The 20638-nt window shown below is 38.2% G+C and overlaps 1 protein-coding gene across 1 annotated transcript in view; it reads right to left on the bottom strand.

Moving 5' to 3' along the window:
* plppr5a (phospholipid phosphatase related 5a) overlaps window positions 1–20638 on the bottom strand; it is a 98433-nt gene that overhangs the window by 47765 nt on the left and 30030 nt on the right. The window contains exon 2 of the mRNA XM_048602270.1: window positions 269–401. Coding sequence (XP_048458227.1) covers window positions 269–401 — 133 coding nt within the window. The remainder of the gene's footprint in view (window positions 1–268; window positions 402–20638) is intronic.

Below are 20638 nucleotides of genomic sequence, written 5' to 3'. Positions count from 1 at the left end.
TTTAATGTTATGTTACTAGTTTCAGTTAATTCAGGCAATACAATTGAACAAAGGCATGTACGATAATTTTGTAATCTTTCACTATAACATTCTACATCATTATTTAGTAAAAATTGTTTTCTTTGCATATTTTAAAGGGTGTTTTTAATACAACTAGAAAGAAAAACAATAATTAAAGGACTTATGTACTGTGTATTTTTAAATTAGAAAGTATTACTTTTGTAAAATATCATGCTTTTTCAGATAGAACTTTAAATATTATTCTTACCAAGAAACCTAACTGTTCTGCGCACCAGTGGATTGATGTAGCAGCAATCTCCAGTTACTATGGTCTTCTCACGATTTCCAAACTCCTTAGTAACTGATTGAAGGAAAAATACAGCCACTTCTCCCACGATTATCTTGTAAACAATAAAGAGATTATTGTATTTTAGAATTGGCATGATGAACCTGAAAATTCTCATATACAGTCCACTGCCACCAATTATAGAGTTGTTTTGGTTAACTTCAAACAGAAACCTCCTCAGATTACTGGCATATTTTGTCAAAGCTGTTACATTCATTGTTGATCAGACCCAATCATAAAGAAATGTATTGGACAATCTTTGATTATGTGTAATTCAATAGATACAGTTACAATTGTTGAATATATTGCATATATTAAATTTATATATAAATTTAAACAGATGTAATAGTGAATCACTTTTATTGACCAGCAAAGATTTTCTCACAGATTTTCTGCTATTCTAAAGATACAAAGTAATTTGAGGTTTGGAAATCTTACTTCAGGACTCCATCGTTATAACCTCCATCTCCTACATTGCCCTCAGCTAGTTGAAGCCTGCCAAGAAAGATATACGATTGTCTAAAATATTTTAATGCTGGTATCTTTTGATCCCATTTTTAAAAAAAATGAATCCAGCTTTGACAAATGCTCCAAAACTGTGCTATTTTCAGTGAAGCAACAAAATGGTACACAGTATCCATAGTTAGGATATCTTTAATTGACCACCAGTGATTGCCAGGCAGCAAAATGAATAATGGACACTCAGTGAAAGAGGTTCAGTCATTTAAAGTGAATCTTTAAGGACGAACAAAGTCCATCATTTTCCTCCAGTTGTCCAAATGTATTTGTTGGCCAATGTTTAGCCGAGCCAACTTTGTAAATCAACAAGTTACTTCCATGTATAGTGGTTCCAATAGCTCAAAACAAGATGTTTAGGTGTGCTTCAATCTGAGGGTTGCAAACTCCCTGGGAGTTTCCAGGGATCAGCACTAGATCTCCATGGTGCTGCTGGCAGCGATCTACAAGAAACATTCATGCGAACATAGTTCATGTATGTGCATAATTCTGGCTATCTTTATTAGTAGCCCATGAGCTATTATTTCCTCTAGCCTAATACATTGTCTTGCACTCCTCTCCTCTCTTCCACCAATACTATGTCTCTTTTTACTCTGTTTCTGTGGGTGGCCGTTTGGTATGTGTGTGAAGCTAAGACAAGTGTGGGGTAAGGGGCAACTTAACTGGGAAAGAGGCAAGAACTCAGTTTTCCAACAGTGGATTAAAGTTTTGCTAAAGTTTTCAGACCTTTTCAGGTTATAGAAGTGTTGGGTGCAGAAGGGGACCATTTAGTCCAATCTGTCTGCACAGGTTCTCTGAGAATTTTAACTTAGTGTCAATCTCTTACCTTTTACCCTTAATCCTGCATATTGTTTTTACTTATGTAATTATCCTATCTCCTATTGAACACCTCAATTGAACCTGCCTCGACCACATGTTCAGGACTTGCATTCCAGACTCTAATTACTGACTGTATGAAAAATGTTTTCACTTTACTTTGGCTTCTTTTGCTAAACGCTTGTGCCCTTTGGTTCTCAATCCATTTACAAGTGAGAATAGTTCCTCCCTATTCACTCTCTACAGATGTAAACCCTTCAAACTTTTGAAAACTTCTATCAAATCTTCTTTTTGCCCTTTTCTCTCCAAGGAGAGTAATCCAGAAGACCAGGTGGGCAAGCTTTCCTGACCTTCATGTTTCAGAACCTATTTTTGGACTCATTAGCATTTCATAAATTTTCATCAACACTTCAACCTACTGCAATTATATTCACAGATGTAAACCTGTTCACAAACACAAGTGCATTTATGAAGCATGTACTTGATGGGATAGATTTCTTCCTCCAAGCTCCAGTGAGTACAGCTTTTTCAGTTACTTAGTTCCCTTTTAACGAGATGTTACGTTATGCCAACATTTACAGCGTCAGGCATGAAGCCTCTCCACGTTTGTCAGCTCATGAGATATCCCAGTCATATGGAGTCTGGGCTGGTGTTGTGAAACATTTACCATGTTTGAACATAAAGCCTGACCAGGTTAACAAGCCTGTCTGAGCAAGGCTGGCTGACACCAGAAATCCTGACTGGGGGCAAGGAAGCAGAACTGAACGCAAAAGGGGGGCTCAACACAAAAAGCCATCTGTTTTGGTTGCGTCTTTGTCTCATGCAAACTTTTGGTGAAAAGCCATCAAATGCATGTACATTCTTTGAGATGTAATTAAAGGTCATGACATCATGGTGTGTGTGCTGTGAATGTTGAAGCTTCTTTATGTTTTAGATGCAATCCCTGAAAGATATGTAGGCGGCAGTACTACTGTGATGCCATGATGCACACAGGATAGTTAAGGATGGTTGAGAATGAATATTAACAATTTACAATTTCAAACTTCCCTGTCACTGTTCAACAAACTCAGCTATTTCAAACATTTAGTTTCTACCCATAGATAGGCTTTAAAGTCCCAATGTACAACCTTCAATAATGTTAATATCATGTGTGATGCAGCCATCATGTTGTGTGGCATTATAACTGAGTTAAATAGGCTGGATTCAGAACATAATCCAGCAAAAGAATTTATGTACTAAAGTTGTTGTGTTTAATGCCTCAGAGATATGCAGACATGGCATAAGTTTCCATGTATAAATAGAAGCTTTATTTACAATGCTTTTAAAATGTCTCTTCTGATGCACACAGTTTCTTGCTTTCAGTTTAATTTCTGTTCCTCTGTCACCGCACCCAGATTTGACTAATGGAGTTAAGAGAACAGTTAATGGGTACACGCAATCAAATACTGAACAATTGAATACTGCCATGAATAAGGGCAGAAAATAACCCAGAAGGAAAACTATTAAAAATAGTGAATGAGACAAATAATTGTCTTGTATACTTCAAAGTGGAAATCCTGTATATTCTGTACATTTAGTAATATATATTGCTAGATTTTTACTGGTTTTCCTCTCTGAGAATTAAGCAGGCTAATCAAATGCGGGACGTTATACCTGCAGGAATAGAATATAAGGGAGAGGCAATAATGGAGTGGTATTCTCAATGAATTGGTAATACAAAGGCCCAGGCTAAAGCTCCTGGTTCGTTATCCCACCAGTTCAGAAAGTGAAATTTGAATCAATGGAAAAATCTAAAATTAACAATTCACCCAGAGGTGACCAATGTCAATTGTTGTGAAAATCCACCTTGTTTACTAATGCTGTATAGGGAAAGAAATCTGTTGTCCTTAACTAGTTTGGACTACATGTGGCACCAGACCGATAGCTATGTAGGTGACTGTCGCCTGCCCTCTGAACATGTCCTAGCAAACTAATCAGTTCAAGTCCCAATTAGGGAAAAGCAATAAATGATGCCAGTGATGGTGTCTGCATCCGATAAAAGAATAGCTTTAGCGACACAACACCCTTGATGAATTGCAAGGGGAGGTCTTTGAGCAGTTCTGAGCACCACATCTTAGAAAATATAAAAACTGAAAGAATTGCGGATGATGTAAACCAGGAACAAAAACTGCTCAGCAGTTCTGGCAGCATCTGTGAAGAAAAAATCAGATTTAATGTTTCAGGACTAGTGACCCTTCCTCAGATCAGTTCTGAGCAATGTGGTTTTACTAGATTAGTACCTGCATTCCAAATGTGAAGGTATGAGAAGAGATTAATCAAATGTGAGTTGAAATCCTTGGAATTTAAAAGATATGGGATGATTTCAGCAACCTCTTTCAAGATTTTAAGAGGAAGAGTTGGATGGATAAAGTGAAACTATTTCCTCTAGTTGGAGAAATAAGGTGTAAGAAGCAAGATCTGTTAGGGATAAAGTTAGGAGACACTTCATAAGAAGGTTGAGAGTAGTTTGAGGCTCTTTCTGCAAATAGTAATTAATGCCACATCAGTTGTTAACTTCAAAACTCAGATCGGGTTTTTTTTTTTACCCAATTATATTAAGGGAAATGAGACAAAGGCTGGTATCTGGAGTTAGTTCCTAGACCATCCATGATCTCATGGAATGGAGCAATAGGCTAATGGAGTGAAATGGCCTACTCCTGTTGCTGGAGGTATGATTTTTCAGACTATGTTTGCAGACAAGCATGTTAGGAGTTGACAAACTTCCTACTCCCACTACCAAGAAATCTCACTATGTTATTCATCAATCAGACTTTGAGCAGCTGAGTGGTGAGCTATTTAGTCTATTGCAGGCTTTGACTAGCTCACCAGAAGCTGCTGGACAAACAGTGGCTGGCAACTTCTGAGTCCTAAAGTCCAATGGTCGAGGCCGAACTTGAGGAGATCTTTGTGGGGTTGAGCTCACAAAGATATCACAGCAAATACAGACCCCCCTCTCCCTCCTGATCCCAACCCAGTTGGGAAACCAACCACTTTATCTGCCAGCTGGGAAGTGATGAATTGAAGCCTTTATACAGTGATTAATTTACCAGGTAAGTGCCTTAACTCCTACCAAGCTGAGAAAGCTCCCCATGGACAATCTCAGCAACCACTTCATTGGTGGGGTGGTGAGAAGAGTGTGTCTTCAAGTCCAACTCATCTGAATATTTCCTCTTCTCGACAACTGTCATACCACCCCCAGGGAGATGGAAATTGTACGCTATGTTCCTATGTTTAAAGCTTGGCATGCTTGGAGTAAAATTTTATACCATTACCGTTTGAGAACAGATGGCCTACTTACCCCTCACTCAATTATTATCATCATGCCAGGGAACTGAACCTGATTCAATGAGAAATGTAAAAGAGTACAGCAAGAGCATTACCAAATATATCAAGATAGAAATACCAGTGAAGTAAACATTCCCATTGCAATAATGATGGAGCCCAGTGTGAGATAGCAAAAGACAAGGTGAAGTGCTTGTGACCACCTGCAAACAGAATTACTGAGCCAATCATTCTCCTCCTGACTTCCACACTATAACAGAAATCAGTCATCCACCAATTCAATTTCATCCATAATTTAATTTCATCCACATGATATCGAAAAATGGCTGAGAGCACTGGATACAGCAATGCCTGTGGACCTTACCAATATCCTTTCTGTATTATTAAAGATTTATGCTTCACAACTAGCTGCACCTTTATCCAAAATGGTCCACTACAGCTATAACACTGCATTTGTCTAACAAAATGAAAAATGCCCCTGGTATGTTCAGTCCTCGAGAAAAAGGACAAATCTAATCTGACCAATTCCCTGTCCATGAGTCTACAGTCAATCATCAGTAATAGCTGATGATGTCTTCAGCACTACTCACCAATAATCTGCTCACTGATACTCAATTTGGTTTCTGCCAGGATCACTGAGCTTCTGACTTCATTACAACCTTGCACCAAACATGGACAAAACAACTGAATTCCAGGGGTGAGGTAATAGTGATTGCCCTTGGCATCAAATGACTATTTAACTGAGCGTAGCATCAAGGAACCTTAGCAAAATGAAAGTCATTGAGAATGTTGAGGCAGCTGTACATTGATTGGTGTCATGCCTCAAGGGAAGGTGATGCCCTAGTGTTATTATGGATGGACTATTAATCCAGAGGCCAAAATAATATTCTGGGGACCTGGGTTCGAATCCCACTTGGCAGATAATGGAATCTGAATTCTATAAATAATCTGGAATTAAAAGTCTAGTGATGACCACGAAAAGTTATTGAATGTCAGGAAATGCCCATTTGGTTCGATAATGTCCTTTAGGGAAGCAAACTGACATTCTTACCAGTTCTGGTCTACATGTGACTCCAGATTTTGACAATACTGTTGTTTTAAGAGGTGTATTTTGTTATTTTATTTTAAAAAGAGAGTTTGAGACAGAGGTACCGAATGGTCTGTTTCAAGCCAATAACGTAAACAGCTCGTGAAGCCTTGGGTTTTTTTAACGTTGTAACAATAGAAGCAGAATGAAGAGATGGGGTCAACCTTCTACAGAACCAGGATTTTAGTTTAACTTTAGTTTAACTTTCATTAGCTTTAGGGATTTGGAAGCTGTTAGACATCTCTCCCAGCTACAGCAAAATGCTTGAGTTTTTTCTCTCTTTCTTTCTCTCTTTCTCACAGAGTTTTTTTCTTGATGGTCTTTCCTCCTGGGCTGATGATTTGAATGTAAGACAATGTATTTTACTGAATTCGCCTTTGCCAAGGTGTGTTTATAGGATGTTGCTATCTTGGAGCAGCTAATCAGTAGTAGTTAACATATATATCATCTTGTTAAGTATTTCACATTCTCCCTGTGTCTGCGTGGATTTCCTCTGGGTGCTCTGGTTTTCTCCCATAGTCCAAAGATGTGCAGGTTAGGTGGATTGGTCATGCTAAATTGCTCATAGTGTCCATAGTAGATGGATGAGGGAAAATAGGATAAGCCAGTGAGTTTTGTTGAGGAAAGCATATTGGAATCTAAAAAAAACTGCAAAAGAATGTTTTTCTTTCCTTTATTCATTCACAGGATGAAGGTGTTGCAGGCTAGGCCAGCATTTATTGTACATCCCTAAATACACAGAGAGTAGTTATGAGTCAACCACATTGCTGTTGGTCTGGAGTCACAACTAGGTCAGACCAGGTAAGGATGGCAATTTCCTTCCCTAAAGGACATTAGTGAACCAGGTGGGGTTTTCCTGACAAACAGCAATGCATTCATGATCACTATTAGACTCTTAATTCCAGATTCATATTCACAGGGATTCACAGAAGCCCCTAAGTATGGAGACAGGCCCTTTGGCCCAAAATGTCCACACTGACCCTCAGAGCATCCCACCCATACCCATACTTCTATAACCCACCTAATCTACACATCCCTGAACACTACTGGAAATTTAGCATGGCCAATCCACCTAACTGCACATCTTTGGACTGTGGGAGGAAACCGGAGCACCAGGAGGAAAACCACGCAGACATGGGGAGAATGTGCAAACTCCACACAGATAGTCATCTAAGGGTGGAATTGAACCTGGATCCCTGGCGCTGTGAGGCAGCAGTGCTAACCAGTGAGCCACCGTGCTGCCAAATTCAAATTCTACCATCTGCCGTGTCCCCAGAACATTACCTGGGTTTCTGGCTTAACAGTCCAGCAATAATACCATGAGGCCATTGCCATACCTTAAATGTTCAATCTGATCAGAGGTTGGTAGAGAAGCAAGTGCCAGATTTCTTTAAAGAATTTACTTGTGTGGATAGGGTTTGCTCATATATACAGGCTAGGTCGATTGGTCATGAGAAAGGCAGGGTTGCAGGGAAAGTGTAGGGGTATGAACCTAGGTAGGATATCTAGGTAGGATATCCTTTGGAGAGTCAGAATGGACACAATGGGCCAAATGGCCTGCTTCCACACTGTAGGGATTCTATTTCGACAAGAGTTATTTTTAAGCTAATTCTTTTTTATTGTTTTGTATTTTGTCTGTATTTTAACTGTAGTACAAAAATAAAGTTGGAGTTGCCTTTGTCTGTGTGAAAAGGGAGGTAATTGCAACAATAGCTCAACATTTATGATTGCCAGAAATGCCATCGGAATTTTTGGAAACAGCTAAAATTCAATTGCAAATGAAGTAGCTTGAATTAGAGGCAAAAGACAAAGAAAGAGAAAAGGAAAGTTTGAATTACAAGTGAAAGCTGAGAAAAAAGAAAAGGAAAGGAAGACACTAGCAGAAGAAAGAGAAAAAGAAACAGTTTTTGAACTTCGGAGGTCAGAACCAAAAACTCAAAGTTGACTTAAAATGCTGGAGGTGGAGGTGAAAGGTAGGAGCAGTGATGAGGACAGTGATGGAGAGCAATCCCATCACAGCCAAAGGCCTGGGGGAATCTGTTTAAATATGTCCAAGCATTACCTAAGTTCGATGAGAAGGACGTAGAAAACTTTTTCATTTCATTTGAGGAAGTGAATTAAAAAAATGAAGTGGCCGCTGACCATGTGGGTATTGTGGATCCAAACAAAGTTGGTATGTAGAGCAAGTGAGATATTTGCATCACTATCAGAAGAGGTGTCTGGAGAGTATGATAAGGTAAAAAAGCCATCTTAAGTGCATATGAGCTAGTGCCAGGTGTCTACAGACAATGTTTCAGCAATCTAAGGAGGGAACTTGGTCAAACATACATTGAGTTTGAAAGGATCAAACAATGTAAGTTTGTAAAAATCCAAAAATTCACTACCTCAAGTAATGAGAACTCATGTGGAAGAGCAGAGAGTTAAAACTGCAAGATTAGCAGCAGAAATGACAGATGATTATGAGTTGGTTCATTAATCAAAGTTTGGTTTTCAATGTCAACTTCAGTCTGTGAGGGATAGAAATTGGGAAAACGACAAATCCTTGGTAGTAAGGGAAAAGGAGACCTCATTAAAGATAGTAAAGATGGGTTACCACAAATTAAAAAGGAAACCCATGAGAGGAAAAGAGAAATAAAAAGCTCAGGTGTTTTCACTGCAATAAAATAAGCCACTTGAAATCGCAGTGTTGGTTATTTTGAAAAAGCATTGGGAAGATGGATGTGGAAAAACAGGATAAGCCAATGAGTTTTGAAGAAGTGGTAAAGGAAAGCACAGTGGAAACTCAAAAGCTGTAAAAGAATGTACAACCAGATCAGGGATTGGTTGAGAAGAAAGTACCAGATCTCTTAAAAGAATTTACTTGCATGGGTAAGGGGTGCTCATATATGCCAAGCGGAGGAGCTAAAGAAATTAAAGGGAGCAAGTCAATCTTTGATAGTGAGAGATGAGGAGATATGTAATTCAGAAGGAGTATTGCCAGAAAATGTGATAAACCTGGCTAACAGCGAATTTGTAAAAGCCTAAGCCACAATTCTGGGCCATGCCATTGGACATCGACTGATGACTCCATGGGATATGAAAATAAAAGTTGTTGGGGAGTTTCCCATAACATTGACAAAGAGGGAAATACTACAATTCCTGTGGTTGAATGGTTTGGTTATTGGAAATTCGTACTGAATTTTAGCAGTGGGGTTGCTCCGCTGATTGACTTGTTGAAGAAGTGCAGAAAACTTCAGTGGACATAAGAATTTCAGACAACATTTGACAGCCTAAAGGCTGTGTTAACCACTGCCCCAGCGTTAGCCACACCTAAGGTGGCTATTGATGTGATAATGTAGGTGTCAGTGCTGTACTCTTGCGAGGAGATGACAAGAAGATAGAAACACCTTATGGGTATTTTTCCAGAAAATCGAATAATTATTGTCAGAAATATTCAATAATTGAGAAGGAGACCTTGTGTTTGGTGTTGGTATTGCAACATTTCCACAATTATGTTGCCAGTAATATGGTTGAGACAATTGTATATACTGATCATAACTCCTTAAAGTTTTTGGAAAAAAAAGGATACAAATTCCAGACTCTTTAGATGGAGATTAGTTTTGCAGCCATTCAATTTGAAAGTTATACACGCGTCAGGACGAAAGAACGTATTTGCCGACGTGTTGTCAAGATTGTGATGAAGGAAGACGGAGGTGTTTCAGTGGTGGAAGAAATTGATTGAAATGGACTGTAGTACTGAAAATTTGCATGCTTAAAGTCAATGTAATGTATCAGTATTGTAGCATATTAATGGCATAAGACTAAATGTTATCAAAAATGAAGCCATCTTTGTATATCGATGGTTCATTTTATTTTGAGGATGGAGCTGTTGGGATTTGGAAGCTGATATACATCTCTCCCCATGACATCAAAACTCAAGAGTTCTGTCTTTCTCTCTGTCAGAGCTTTCTTTTGATGTTCTTTCCTCCTGGAGTAGAGAATTACATGTGATATCATCTATTTTACTGAATTTGCCTTTGCCAAAGGTGGGTTTATGAGATGTTACTATCTTGGAACAGTTAATCAGTCGTAGTTAACACATATATTATCTTGTTATGTATTTTGATAGAGTACTGTTAGGCTAATTTTTTTTATATTCTTAGTTTGTCTGCATTTTAATTGTAATGTAAGAATAAAGTGTGTTTTGTTTCAAGCCTGAAGTCACATGATACTAGGTATTTTGACCAATCAAACTGCATACAGAACACCTTACACTTGTCTATTTTGACCAATCGAACTGCATTCAGCACACCTTACACTTGCCTGTAAAAATAAGAAAAGATTGGGGTCAAGGCTATCTTCTTAATAGATTTTGAAGGCAGGTTTGGTCTTTCCATAACAAGACCCACAGCAATGTGGTTGACTCTTAACTGCCCTCTGGGTAATTAGGGATGTGCAATGAATGCTGACCTAGTAAGCCATGCCCACATTTTCCAAATAAATTTTTAAAAATGTAACAAGTGAAGATGTTTGTAGCTATTGAACATTAATCATTTCAGTTCCAGGACATCTCTGCAGGAATTCTTCTGAGTAGATATTTTTGAATCAACCTGTCCATATGTATTACTGCACACTTCTGGAGCTGGTGGGGCTGGAACTAGACTTATTGGTTCAGCGGTAGGGATGCTACCACCATGCTACAATTTCCTCAGGGTAGGGTCCTATGTCCAAACATCTTCAGCTGCTTCATTAGTGACATCCCTCCAACACAATGTGGGTGAGTTTGTTGTTTGTGCAATATTTAGTTTCATTGCCAGTTTCTCTGATAATAAAGAGCTCAGTGCCTACATGCAGCAACAGATGAACAACATTCTGGCTTGGGTGTCATGTGACGAGTAACAGTCATGTTATACAAGTACTAGGCAATAATCACCTCCAGCATGAGAGTATCTAACCACTTCCTCTTGATATTCAACAGTATTGTCATCTCTGAAGCCTCCAACATCAACATCTGGTGGAGTGAGGGGTGCACACCCTGACCAGAAACTTAAAAGGCCAAGGCAGATAAATATACGTATGTGGCAGATACTAGGTTTTCAGGAGAATGTGACTCACTTCCTGACTCCCAGACCCTTTCCCTGTCTACAAGGCACAAATCAGGAGTACGCTATGTCCTTAAGATAAAGGAGCAGAAATAGGCCATTTGGCACATCACTTTGGATCATGGGCAATACATTAGTTCAATCATGGCTGAACCCCATTCTCTTGTCTGCTCCATGCAATGTTGTCACTTTGTCACTCAAATGCCAGTGTTGTAGCTGTGCTGGAACAGCTTGGCTAGAGGTGCAGCTAGTTCTAAAGCACAAATCTTTGGTAGTACTGAAAGAATATTGACAAGGCTCATAGGCATTGCTGTATCCAGTATTCTCAGCCATTTCTTGATATCATGAAGATGAAATTGAATTAGTGGATGACTGATTTGTATTATATTGAGGAGAATGAGGGGGATCATTGGCTCAGTAACTCTGTTCACAGATGGTAGTAAACAAAACTTGTCTTTTGCCCTCACATACTGGGCTCTATTGTATTAAGATGGGAATGTTTACCTGGTTACATTTCTCATTGAATTGGGTTTGATAACCTGACTAAACAAAAAACTATCTATCTCCGCACTTGCCTGGGTGACTGCAACACAAGAACATTCACTAGGCTTGGCACTCTCAAGTCAAAGCAGCCCACTTGACTGGTACCAAAACCACTGCGTTAAACATTCACTCCTTCTACCATCATTTCATTGCAGCAACGTTGTGAGGCTTCTTTGACTGCGGCAGCTAAACTGCAACTTATACTGCATTGAAGCATAAGAGTAACAGACACAAGGAACCATTGCCACTTCCAAATTCACTTCCAAGTCACTTGGAAGTACTTTGCTGTTTACTGCTGGGTCAAAATCCTGGAACATATATCTTAGAAGTTCCTTCAACTGCTGTGATTCAAGAAAGAACCTCATTACTACTTTCTCAAAGACAATTAAGAATACAGTCTTGTCAACAATACCCATATACGAATTCATTTTAAAATATCTTAAAAATAAATGCTTGCATTTATATTGCAGTATATTACTTCATTAAAATTCAGCAAATCACTTCTCAGTATTACTTTGCACAGAGAATGTGGAAATTATTTCTATTTATGCAGATAAAATAATCTCAATCAGGCAGCGAGCTTAACAAACATTTTCCATAATACATTGTGATACTGCTTCAAAGCAAAATATTAGTTAAATAGTACTATAGAACCAGGGGAATACTGTTCAATGAATTGAGTCATTCCTAGCACAAAGGACTATGGTTATGGTTGTTGGACATCAATCATTCTAGTTCCAGGATATTTCTGCAGGAATTCCTCAGGGTAGGTCTTTGGCCCAACTATTTCCAGCTGCTTCAATGACCTTCACTCCACCACAAGGTCTGATATTCAACTATTTGGCAGACTCCATCAACTTGTCAATGACCTTTTGAAATTCTACACAGTCCTCCTCACAGTTTACAATTCTCCCAAATTTTGTGTCATTGGCAAATTGTGAAATTGTCCCTGAACACCAACTTATAGATTATTTCTATATGTATATCAGGAAAAGCAAGGTTTTCAAGATTAACCCCTTGGGAGCTCCAATACAAACCTTCCTGCAGCCCGAAAAATAACAATAATCATTAGTCTCTACTTCCCATCCCTCGGCTAATTTTGCATCCACTTTGCTACTGTTCCTTTCATTCCATGACCCATCATTCTCCTCACAAGTCTGTTACCTGGCACTATATTGAGCATTTTCTGAAAGTCCATGCAAACTATGCATCAATAGCCTTCTCATCAACAACTCTTTCTGTTGCCTCTTCAGAAAATTCCAGTATGTTAGTTAGACATGATTTCTTTTAAGAAATCTGTGCTGACTTCTGAATTGATCCACATTTTTTCCATGTAACTCTATCATGGGTAATTGTTTCTAGAAGTTTCCGCCCACCACTGCAATTGAACTGACCGGTATGTACTTGCTTGGCTGATCTTTACGTGCTTTTTTGAAAAAGAGCATATTTTTTGCAATTCTCCAATTTGCCAGCAGCCTTGCTGAAACTGGGTAACATTTCGAGCTTTTCAGTGCCTTATCAACTTTATGTACTGACAGCGTATCCAATAACTTCTCCTTACCATCCTGACTTTGAACTGTACCACCATCCCTTCACTGTGTCTGCATTAAAAACCCTGGAAACCTCCTTGCCTAATAGCACGGAGTGCAGTGGTTCAAGAAGGCAGCTCATCACCAGCTTCTCAAGGGCAGCTGGGTGCGGGCCATAAATAATGGCCTAGCTATCATCCCCATACCGTGGACAAATGAAAAACACAATTGTTAACATCCAGGGTATAGAAGGAAGGTAGTTTACTTTGTCAAAGTATGAAATTTTTGCTGTTCCAGGATAATCTGAGTACTGCAAATTAGTGTCAGTCTAGTTTATATGTTACAATGTCTGTGTAAGGATTGAATATGCAACTTTCTTATCAAGTAAGAGAAAGTGCACCAAACTGGCAGATAAAGCAAATCTTGGAGATATTTCTCGCTCAAGGAATTAGACTTAATTTTTCACTTGAACTATCATCAACTACATCAAGAAAGCAATTGGATAAAGTAATGTCATATTATTGGATTGATTAGTTGACATAGAATGTAAACTGCAGTGGCCAAGTGAACATTTGTATTTGAGGAGCATTGAATATCTTCAGGGCATTACACACCTTCATCCACGTGGCAAAGCAGCTTCTAAGCTTCATGCATCAGCCAAGCGCTTAATATGCTATAGTACGTTACCATTCCCTCAGGGTATACACATCTTAATGGATCAAGTGACAGAAAACTCTCTCTTGGCAATGCATTAATGCTTTTTAGTCTCTAAAGGTGGACGGTATGCATAACAGTTAAATTCCTACTCCTCCTGTTCTTTAGATTTAAATTCTGCCCTGTGGTTACTGAGTCTGAGAATGTATCTTGAATATGAACTGGGAGTATGAGCTGATGGTTAAGGATCTGGATTATAGAATAAATGCATACTGTGGCCTTGTTAGCTACTGAAGCAATGCATTGATCTTAAGGTCACATCTCTGTTCGGTCACTTAAGATGCAATCATTCAACAGCTGCTAGATCCATCATTTCTTAAATAGCAAATCCATGTAATACTGAAAGCCTTATTAAATACTACTCAGCTCTTGTAGCTTACTTATAGGGAAAGTCTTAAAATAAACTTCAGGAAACCAGGGTGTAGAAGCAGTCTGGGTAGAGATGAGTTATAATAAAGGCAACAGGTCAACTGTGGGATTTGTATACTTGCCCCTTAATAGTAAGCACATATTAGGTCAGGGTATCAAGGAGTAAATACTGCAAGATGGTCAAAAGCGTACAGAAATAATTACAAAGAATTCTAACTGACATATCGAGTGGAAAATTCACATAGGAAAAAGTAGTATAGATGAGGAACTCATTGAATGTTTAGGGACAATTTCTTAGACCAGTGTGTTAATACCACCATCTGGACCTGGTTTTGACTAATCAGGTAGGATTAATTACTGACCTCAAAGTAAAACCTCCTTTGGGTAGCAGCACCCATAGTTTTATCACAATGCTTAATGATTTTGTGAATATTTCTATCAAAACTCCTCTTAATCTTCTCTATTCAAAGGAGACAACATCCTTCCACACAATCTTCAGTCCTTCCACACAATTGAATCCCTCATCCCTGAATCATTACAGCAAATCTCTTCTCTGCTCTTTTAATATTTTTCCTAAGGTGTACAATTGAATATTGTACTCCAGCTGAATCCTGACCAATATTTTATAAAGTTTAGCTTAATTTACTTTTGTATTCAATTCTTCTATTTTGAAAAAAATCCCTTTTTTTAATGACTTCTCAATTTGGGATGGCATTTTCAAAGAATTGTTCTGGATGTGTCAAGCTTCTTGAGTGTTGTTGGAGCTACTATGATCCAGACAAGTGGGGAGTATTCCATTATACTCCTGACTTGAGCCTTGGGCTTTGGGGAGTCGGGAGTTGAGTTACAGACTTCGGTATTTCTAGTTTTGGACCTCCTCTTGTAGCTACAGTATTTGTATGGCTAGTCCAGTTCAGTTTCTGGTCAATGGTAATGAGTGAAGTACTCAGGTATTACCTTAGGAATTGCCATCCACCTCAACAAGCAGATCTACCTTTTGGTCTTTAATCAGCCCTGCCCTTTCTTTAAATATCCTTTCATTAATTATATGTTCAGAAAAGAGTTAGATTCCTTTTAATGATTGGCACTGATGTAGTCAATTCTTTCATCTCCCTTTCTTAAGCCTTTTTTGCACAGATAGTTCTGCTATAACGTGTGTTTTGTTAATGCAAATTGTCTGCAATGCAATTGGTGAATAGTGGATGCTGTTTGGATAATGCAAACTTTCTGCTGTACAGGTATAATGATTTTCTATAGCAATTTCACTGTAACGCAATTTTCTATAGTGCAAGGTCACATAAGAATGCAACTATCGCGTTATAGGAGAACTACCTGTGCTTGTGAATTTTTGACCCAATGAGAAATCACTGAGCATATCCAAGACAGGTGTCAGTGGATTTTTAGGCATTACAAAACTAAAGGGACATGGAGACACTGCAAGAAGGTGGAGACAACGTAGAAAATCAGCCAAGATTTTGTTGAATAGCAAAGCAGACTCGAAGGGCCAAAATCCCTACTTTGCCGAACAGATTATCAGTTTGTAAAGTAGCTCATTCATGTCTGATCGAAGCTACGTGTAGTCATACACGGGGACATGTCCTCTGCAGGGAAAAAGGCATATGTCCAGGCATTGTACCTGTTTTGAATTAAACAAAGGCATGGGGGAACAAGTTTCCTGATGTCTTTATGTCAACACCTCAACCAATCAGAGTCAACAAACCAAACAATCAGAATCTTCATCTCAAGCTGTATAAATTATTGTTCCTTTATAAATTTGGTATTCTTGAATCTGTCCAAATTGCTGTAAGATGAAAGGCATCAGTAGCAGGTTTCTTTTGCCCTCAATGCTCAATTTCTAAAATACTTACATTTATATATTCACCTAGGCTCTCTATTATATTTTGGACCATGCTATTGTCATGAGTCTTTGTATCCATTTTAATTTTCCTATCATTAGACATGTAGGATGCTCAAGCTTTTGATGCCCTTCCTTTCCCCCAATATATCTACTTAGTATGTGAACCATTTCACATTTGAAGCTCTCTCATTGTTTAGTTAAATTTTTGCTTTCCAATGTTCACTTCCAATTCACCTGGGGCATACAAACTTTTAATTCATCGACTTTAACTTTCCTGTAATTTAAAATAAACTATGCTGTACCAATTGTTCTTTGCCTTGAATATTCTAAACTTGATGCAATTATAATCAGTGTCACACAAATAGTCTCCCATTGCAATGTACTTCACTTGTCCCACTTCGTATCCCAGAACTTGACTAAGCAATGCTGGCTTTATTAAAATACCGATTAGGAAAGTCTTTTTGTTATGTACTTCAGGAGTTCCTTTCTCCCTTACTCTCTGCAACCAGTTTCAATATTTTGATATGAGAGTATATTTTCCAATTACCCACTTCTGATAGGATCACTGTGCATATTGGGAAATCAAAGCCCGAACTAAAATTAGTGACCATTGTCTGAAAGATCACAAATTTTGCAGCTGGTGTTTTCTTTAAAGTTTAATTGTTTTGCACACCCCTTTTTTCCAGTATGTAATCCCTTTAATTTTTTTTATGCCCCTCGTGTGCTTTATTTACAACAGTCTAACTCTTATGCTATATCTCCCAGGTTGCCGTGCAGTTTAGCAGGAACATTATTAATGGGTGAAACTTAAGAAATTAGCCCCGTGCAAATAGAAAAACAGGACAATTCAGTACTATCCAGAGACAAAGGTAGAAATTGAGGGCAAAACTCAGCAGGTCCAGCAGCATCTGTGGAGACAAATCAGAGCTAACATTTTGGGTCAAGTGACCCTTCCTCAGAACTCCTTCCTCAGTACTATCCAGTATTGGTTGAGTTATTTTATGTTTATTGCAAAATAAGTGTTATCCAAGTACGGTCTGATCATTTTTGGTAACAATTAGCTATGCAACTAACCATGTTCTCATAAAATTAATTATTCAAGCAACTCAATAAAATTAAGGATTTTTGTTTAAAAATCAAAACTAAAAGCATAGCATATGGCATACAATCATATTTTGATAACCCATTGGCAGAAATCTAATTTAGGGACTTAAAACCAATAGGATAATGAGACAATCCACTGGATTTAAGAACGTGTAGGATCTACAGTTCTCATCTCTACTTCGGCATGGGAGAACTGAATAAACTCTTACACATTTATCGACACTTTACTGCAGAAGTTCACGTGTTTCAGTCAATGAACTTAATTTTCTAAGCCTGCTTCTTACTTTGCAGTTTCCAGTAATTTCACTTTAAAATCCCACTATTTTGACATCTTTTCAACAGCATTACTTTACATACATTCAATGGCCTTTATCACCCTGCACCAAAACATTTGTGATCCTAGAAGCTAGTAGTGTTTAAGGCAAGCATGGATAAAGGGCACTGAGAAATTTGAGGGGAAGCTAGATAAGTAAGTAAAGGAGAAAGTAAAGGAAGGATAAGTTGAAAGGGTGAGATGAAGTAAGGTGGGAGGTGTTTATGTGGGGCATAAGGACCACTGTAGACCTTTCGAGCTGAACAATCTAGTTCTCTACTCGATTCTATGTAATTTTATCTGTTCCATTATGGTTACACAATGGGTTATTCTCTAAGCATGCATAAACTTTAAGAAAATTCCACATTAGTGTAAACAATATTTGGCACAGATTCAGGCTTACTGTGAATACCATAACTTTCAATGAATTTCTACAGATTTTTTTAACCTTGGAGCGAGCTCATACAAAATGGATCCCTCTCTAACAAAATGGATTCTTTGTCATCTCCTAATCCAACAAATCATTTAACAAAATAAAACAGGAATGAAATTTTGTCCCCTAAACGTTTACTAGAGATGGCTGACGATAAAACATAATTCAGTCAGCAATTACCCTGCAATTTTATCTTCAGAATAATTTTGAGCAGTCAACCTTCTATTATTAAATAGCTATTAAAATAATAATATTTATTTGAATGAACTTGTGCAACTTAACCAGAAAAAAAAATAACTGTTCAGAAAATGGTGTTTATCACATTCAAAATAGACAGTATTAATTGGCATAACAAGGTGCAGAGCTAGATGAACACAATAGGCCAGGCAGCATCAGAGGAGCAGAAAAGCTGACGTTTCGGGTCTGGACCCTTCTTCAGAAGGGTCTCAGACTCCAGCATCAGCAGTTCCTACTATCTCTGAGTGAGTTTTAACCCCACTGTGAAGCATTTCTGAAGAAGGGTCCAGACCCAAAACGTCAGCTTTCCTGCTCCTCTGATACTGCCCGGCCTGCTGTATTCATCCAGCTCTACACCTTGTTAACTCAGACTCCAGCATCGGCAGTTCCTACTGTCTCTCAGTATTAATTGGTAGTTTCTTTACTGTAGAGAGATAACATGAGGGCAGGCATGAGCCAGATTTATGACTTCAATTCAGAGATGACAAAATGGTCCATTTCCCACCCTGGTCCCAACTTCTAAAAGTCAGCCCATTCATATAGTATTCTGGTCTCTGAGTGTTGAGTAAAGGCTGGAATTTGTTGCTGCCATTGAAGCAAGTTGGTTAAAAGGCTGCCTCTGTATATTGGAACAATGGTCCAGTTCAATTCATGGTTGGAAGGCCCTCAATACATCTCTCATACTTTACTCACTTCACCCTCACCTATCCCCCTTCATATCTCCCCAGCACTGTCATACCTTCCACGTCCCTTCCATGTCTCCATGACTCCTATTCATCCAGTATCCATTGGGTACAGAACTCATGAACCGTATAATTATATCAAGAAACTGGGCCAACAGAAGCAGGTTGAACAGATTGTCCAATATTTAACATTAATTTGTCACATGACCTCACTATGAACCCTTTACTGAACTTCAAGAATGATTGTGGTACTCAGCCTGGCAGGGGTCAGTCTACACAGTTGCAAGGGAACAGCTTTAATTGAATAACAGAATTATCACCTTGTAATATCTATATAGTTGTTTGAAGTGGTTTTTCCATTTATACGTTTACTTGGGCAAAATTAAAGGTTCATTCATTGGGAATTTCATTGCTTTAATGGATAGTTTAATGAAAAGGCAAGAAGGGAAATTCTTTTCCAAAGTGAATGTTGAATGCCGGATTGCTTTTCAAATTTATTTTGTGAATAGTTCAAAAAACTTGACAGTTTTATTACTTACCTCATTGGATTAGGTATCTAATAAATACTGGAAGAGTTGTTTAAAGACACAGCACATAGTAAGACATTTAATCAATTTCAACATTAAACCATAGGGTTTCTATAAACGTTCATATCTAATTCCCCATATTGTTGGTTGGAGAAAATGACTTTATTAACTGGAGAAAAGATGCAAATACATCTGAACTTTTAAACAGTGCTGGTCAATTTAATGGTCTCTCATGATACATATCTTTGCATTGCAAAGATAACTAAATCATCACAAATCACTACATGATGGCAAATCAAGTTGGCAAGGACTCTTAATCTCACTTGTCAAATGTTTCTTGACTCCATAGCAGGCTGCCCAAAGTTTATGAGGTGACTTACCTAGCGTGATTCCCACAGCCATCAAGAACCACTGCCTATGTGAACATAACAGTGTCAGGGAATTTGAATTTGGAACAGGCATTTAAAAGATGAATCTGATTTCACTTTGAGCGTCAGGTCACCACCTGTTATGTTTCTCAGCCCAGCGAAAATGATGAACGACAGGAATTCAAGGGGTCCTAGGTACCGTGCATTTTTTTTTCTTTGTGACATCAAGTTAGATGTCAGTTCACTAAATGTGGACTTGAAAGCAAATCAGTACAGATTTGCCACGTGAAAAACAGCAGTTAAAAAGGCTGGTAATGTTGAAAGACAACACATTACCCTAGGCATGAGAATTAATGAAGCAACATTTAAATAGACTTGATTCATTATATGTTTTGTCATTATTTGGATCATCTAAAATAAATCTGTGTCTACAGTTTATCAATTTTAATGGTGTTCATGCATTCGACTAATTCAAGATTATTGATCGAGAATGACAATTTTCTCATTACCATCAACTGCTGTTTCCATGCATGGTTAGAAAACAAACTTTTATGACAGCAATAATCAATTTTCATGTAATTATTTAGGGGTCAATATCCTAATGGCGGTCATTTTAAACAATAATCAGTGCTGAATGCATTTGTATCCTTAGATGGCAATAAAGCAATATCCATTAAATTGCATCAGAGATAGTAGGAACTGCAGATGCTGGAGAATCCGAGACAACAAGATGCAGAGCTGGATGAACACAGCAGGCCAAGCAGCATCATAGGAGCAGAAAGGCCTTTCTGCT

This window comes from Rhincodon typus, chromosome 10, assembly GCF_021869965.1.
Source record: "Rhincodon typus isolate 14 chromosome 10, sRhiTyp1.1, whole genome shotgun sequence".
Classification (NCBI taxonomy): domain Eukaryota; kingdom Metazoa; phylum Chordata; class Chondrichthyes; order Orectolobiformes; family Rhincodontidae; genus Rhincodon; species Rhincodon typus.
The sequence above is the reverse complement of the archived record's forward strand: the minus strand, read 5'-3'. Positions and strand labels throughout refer to the sequence as shown.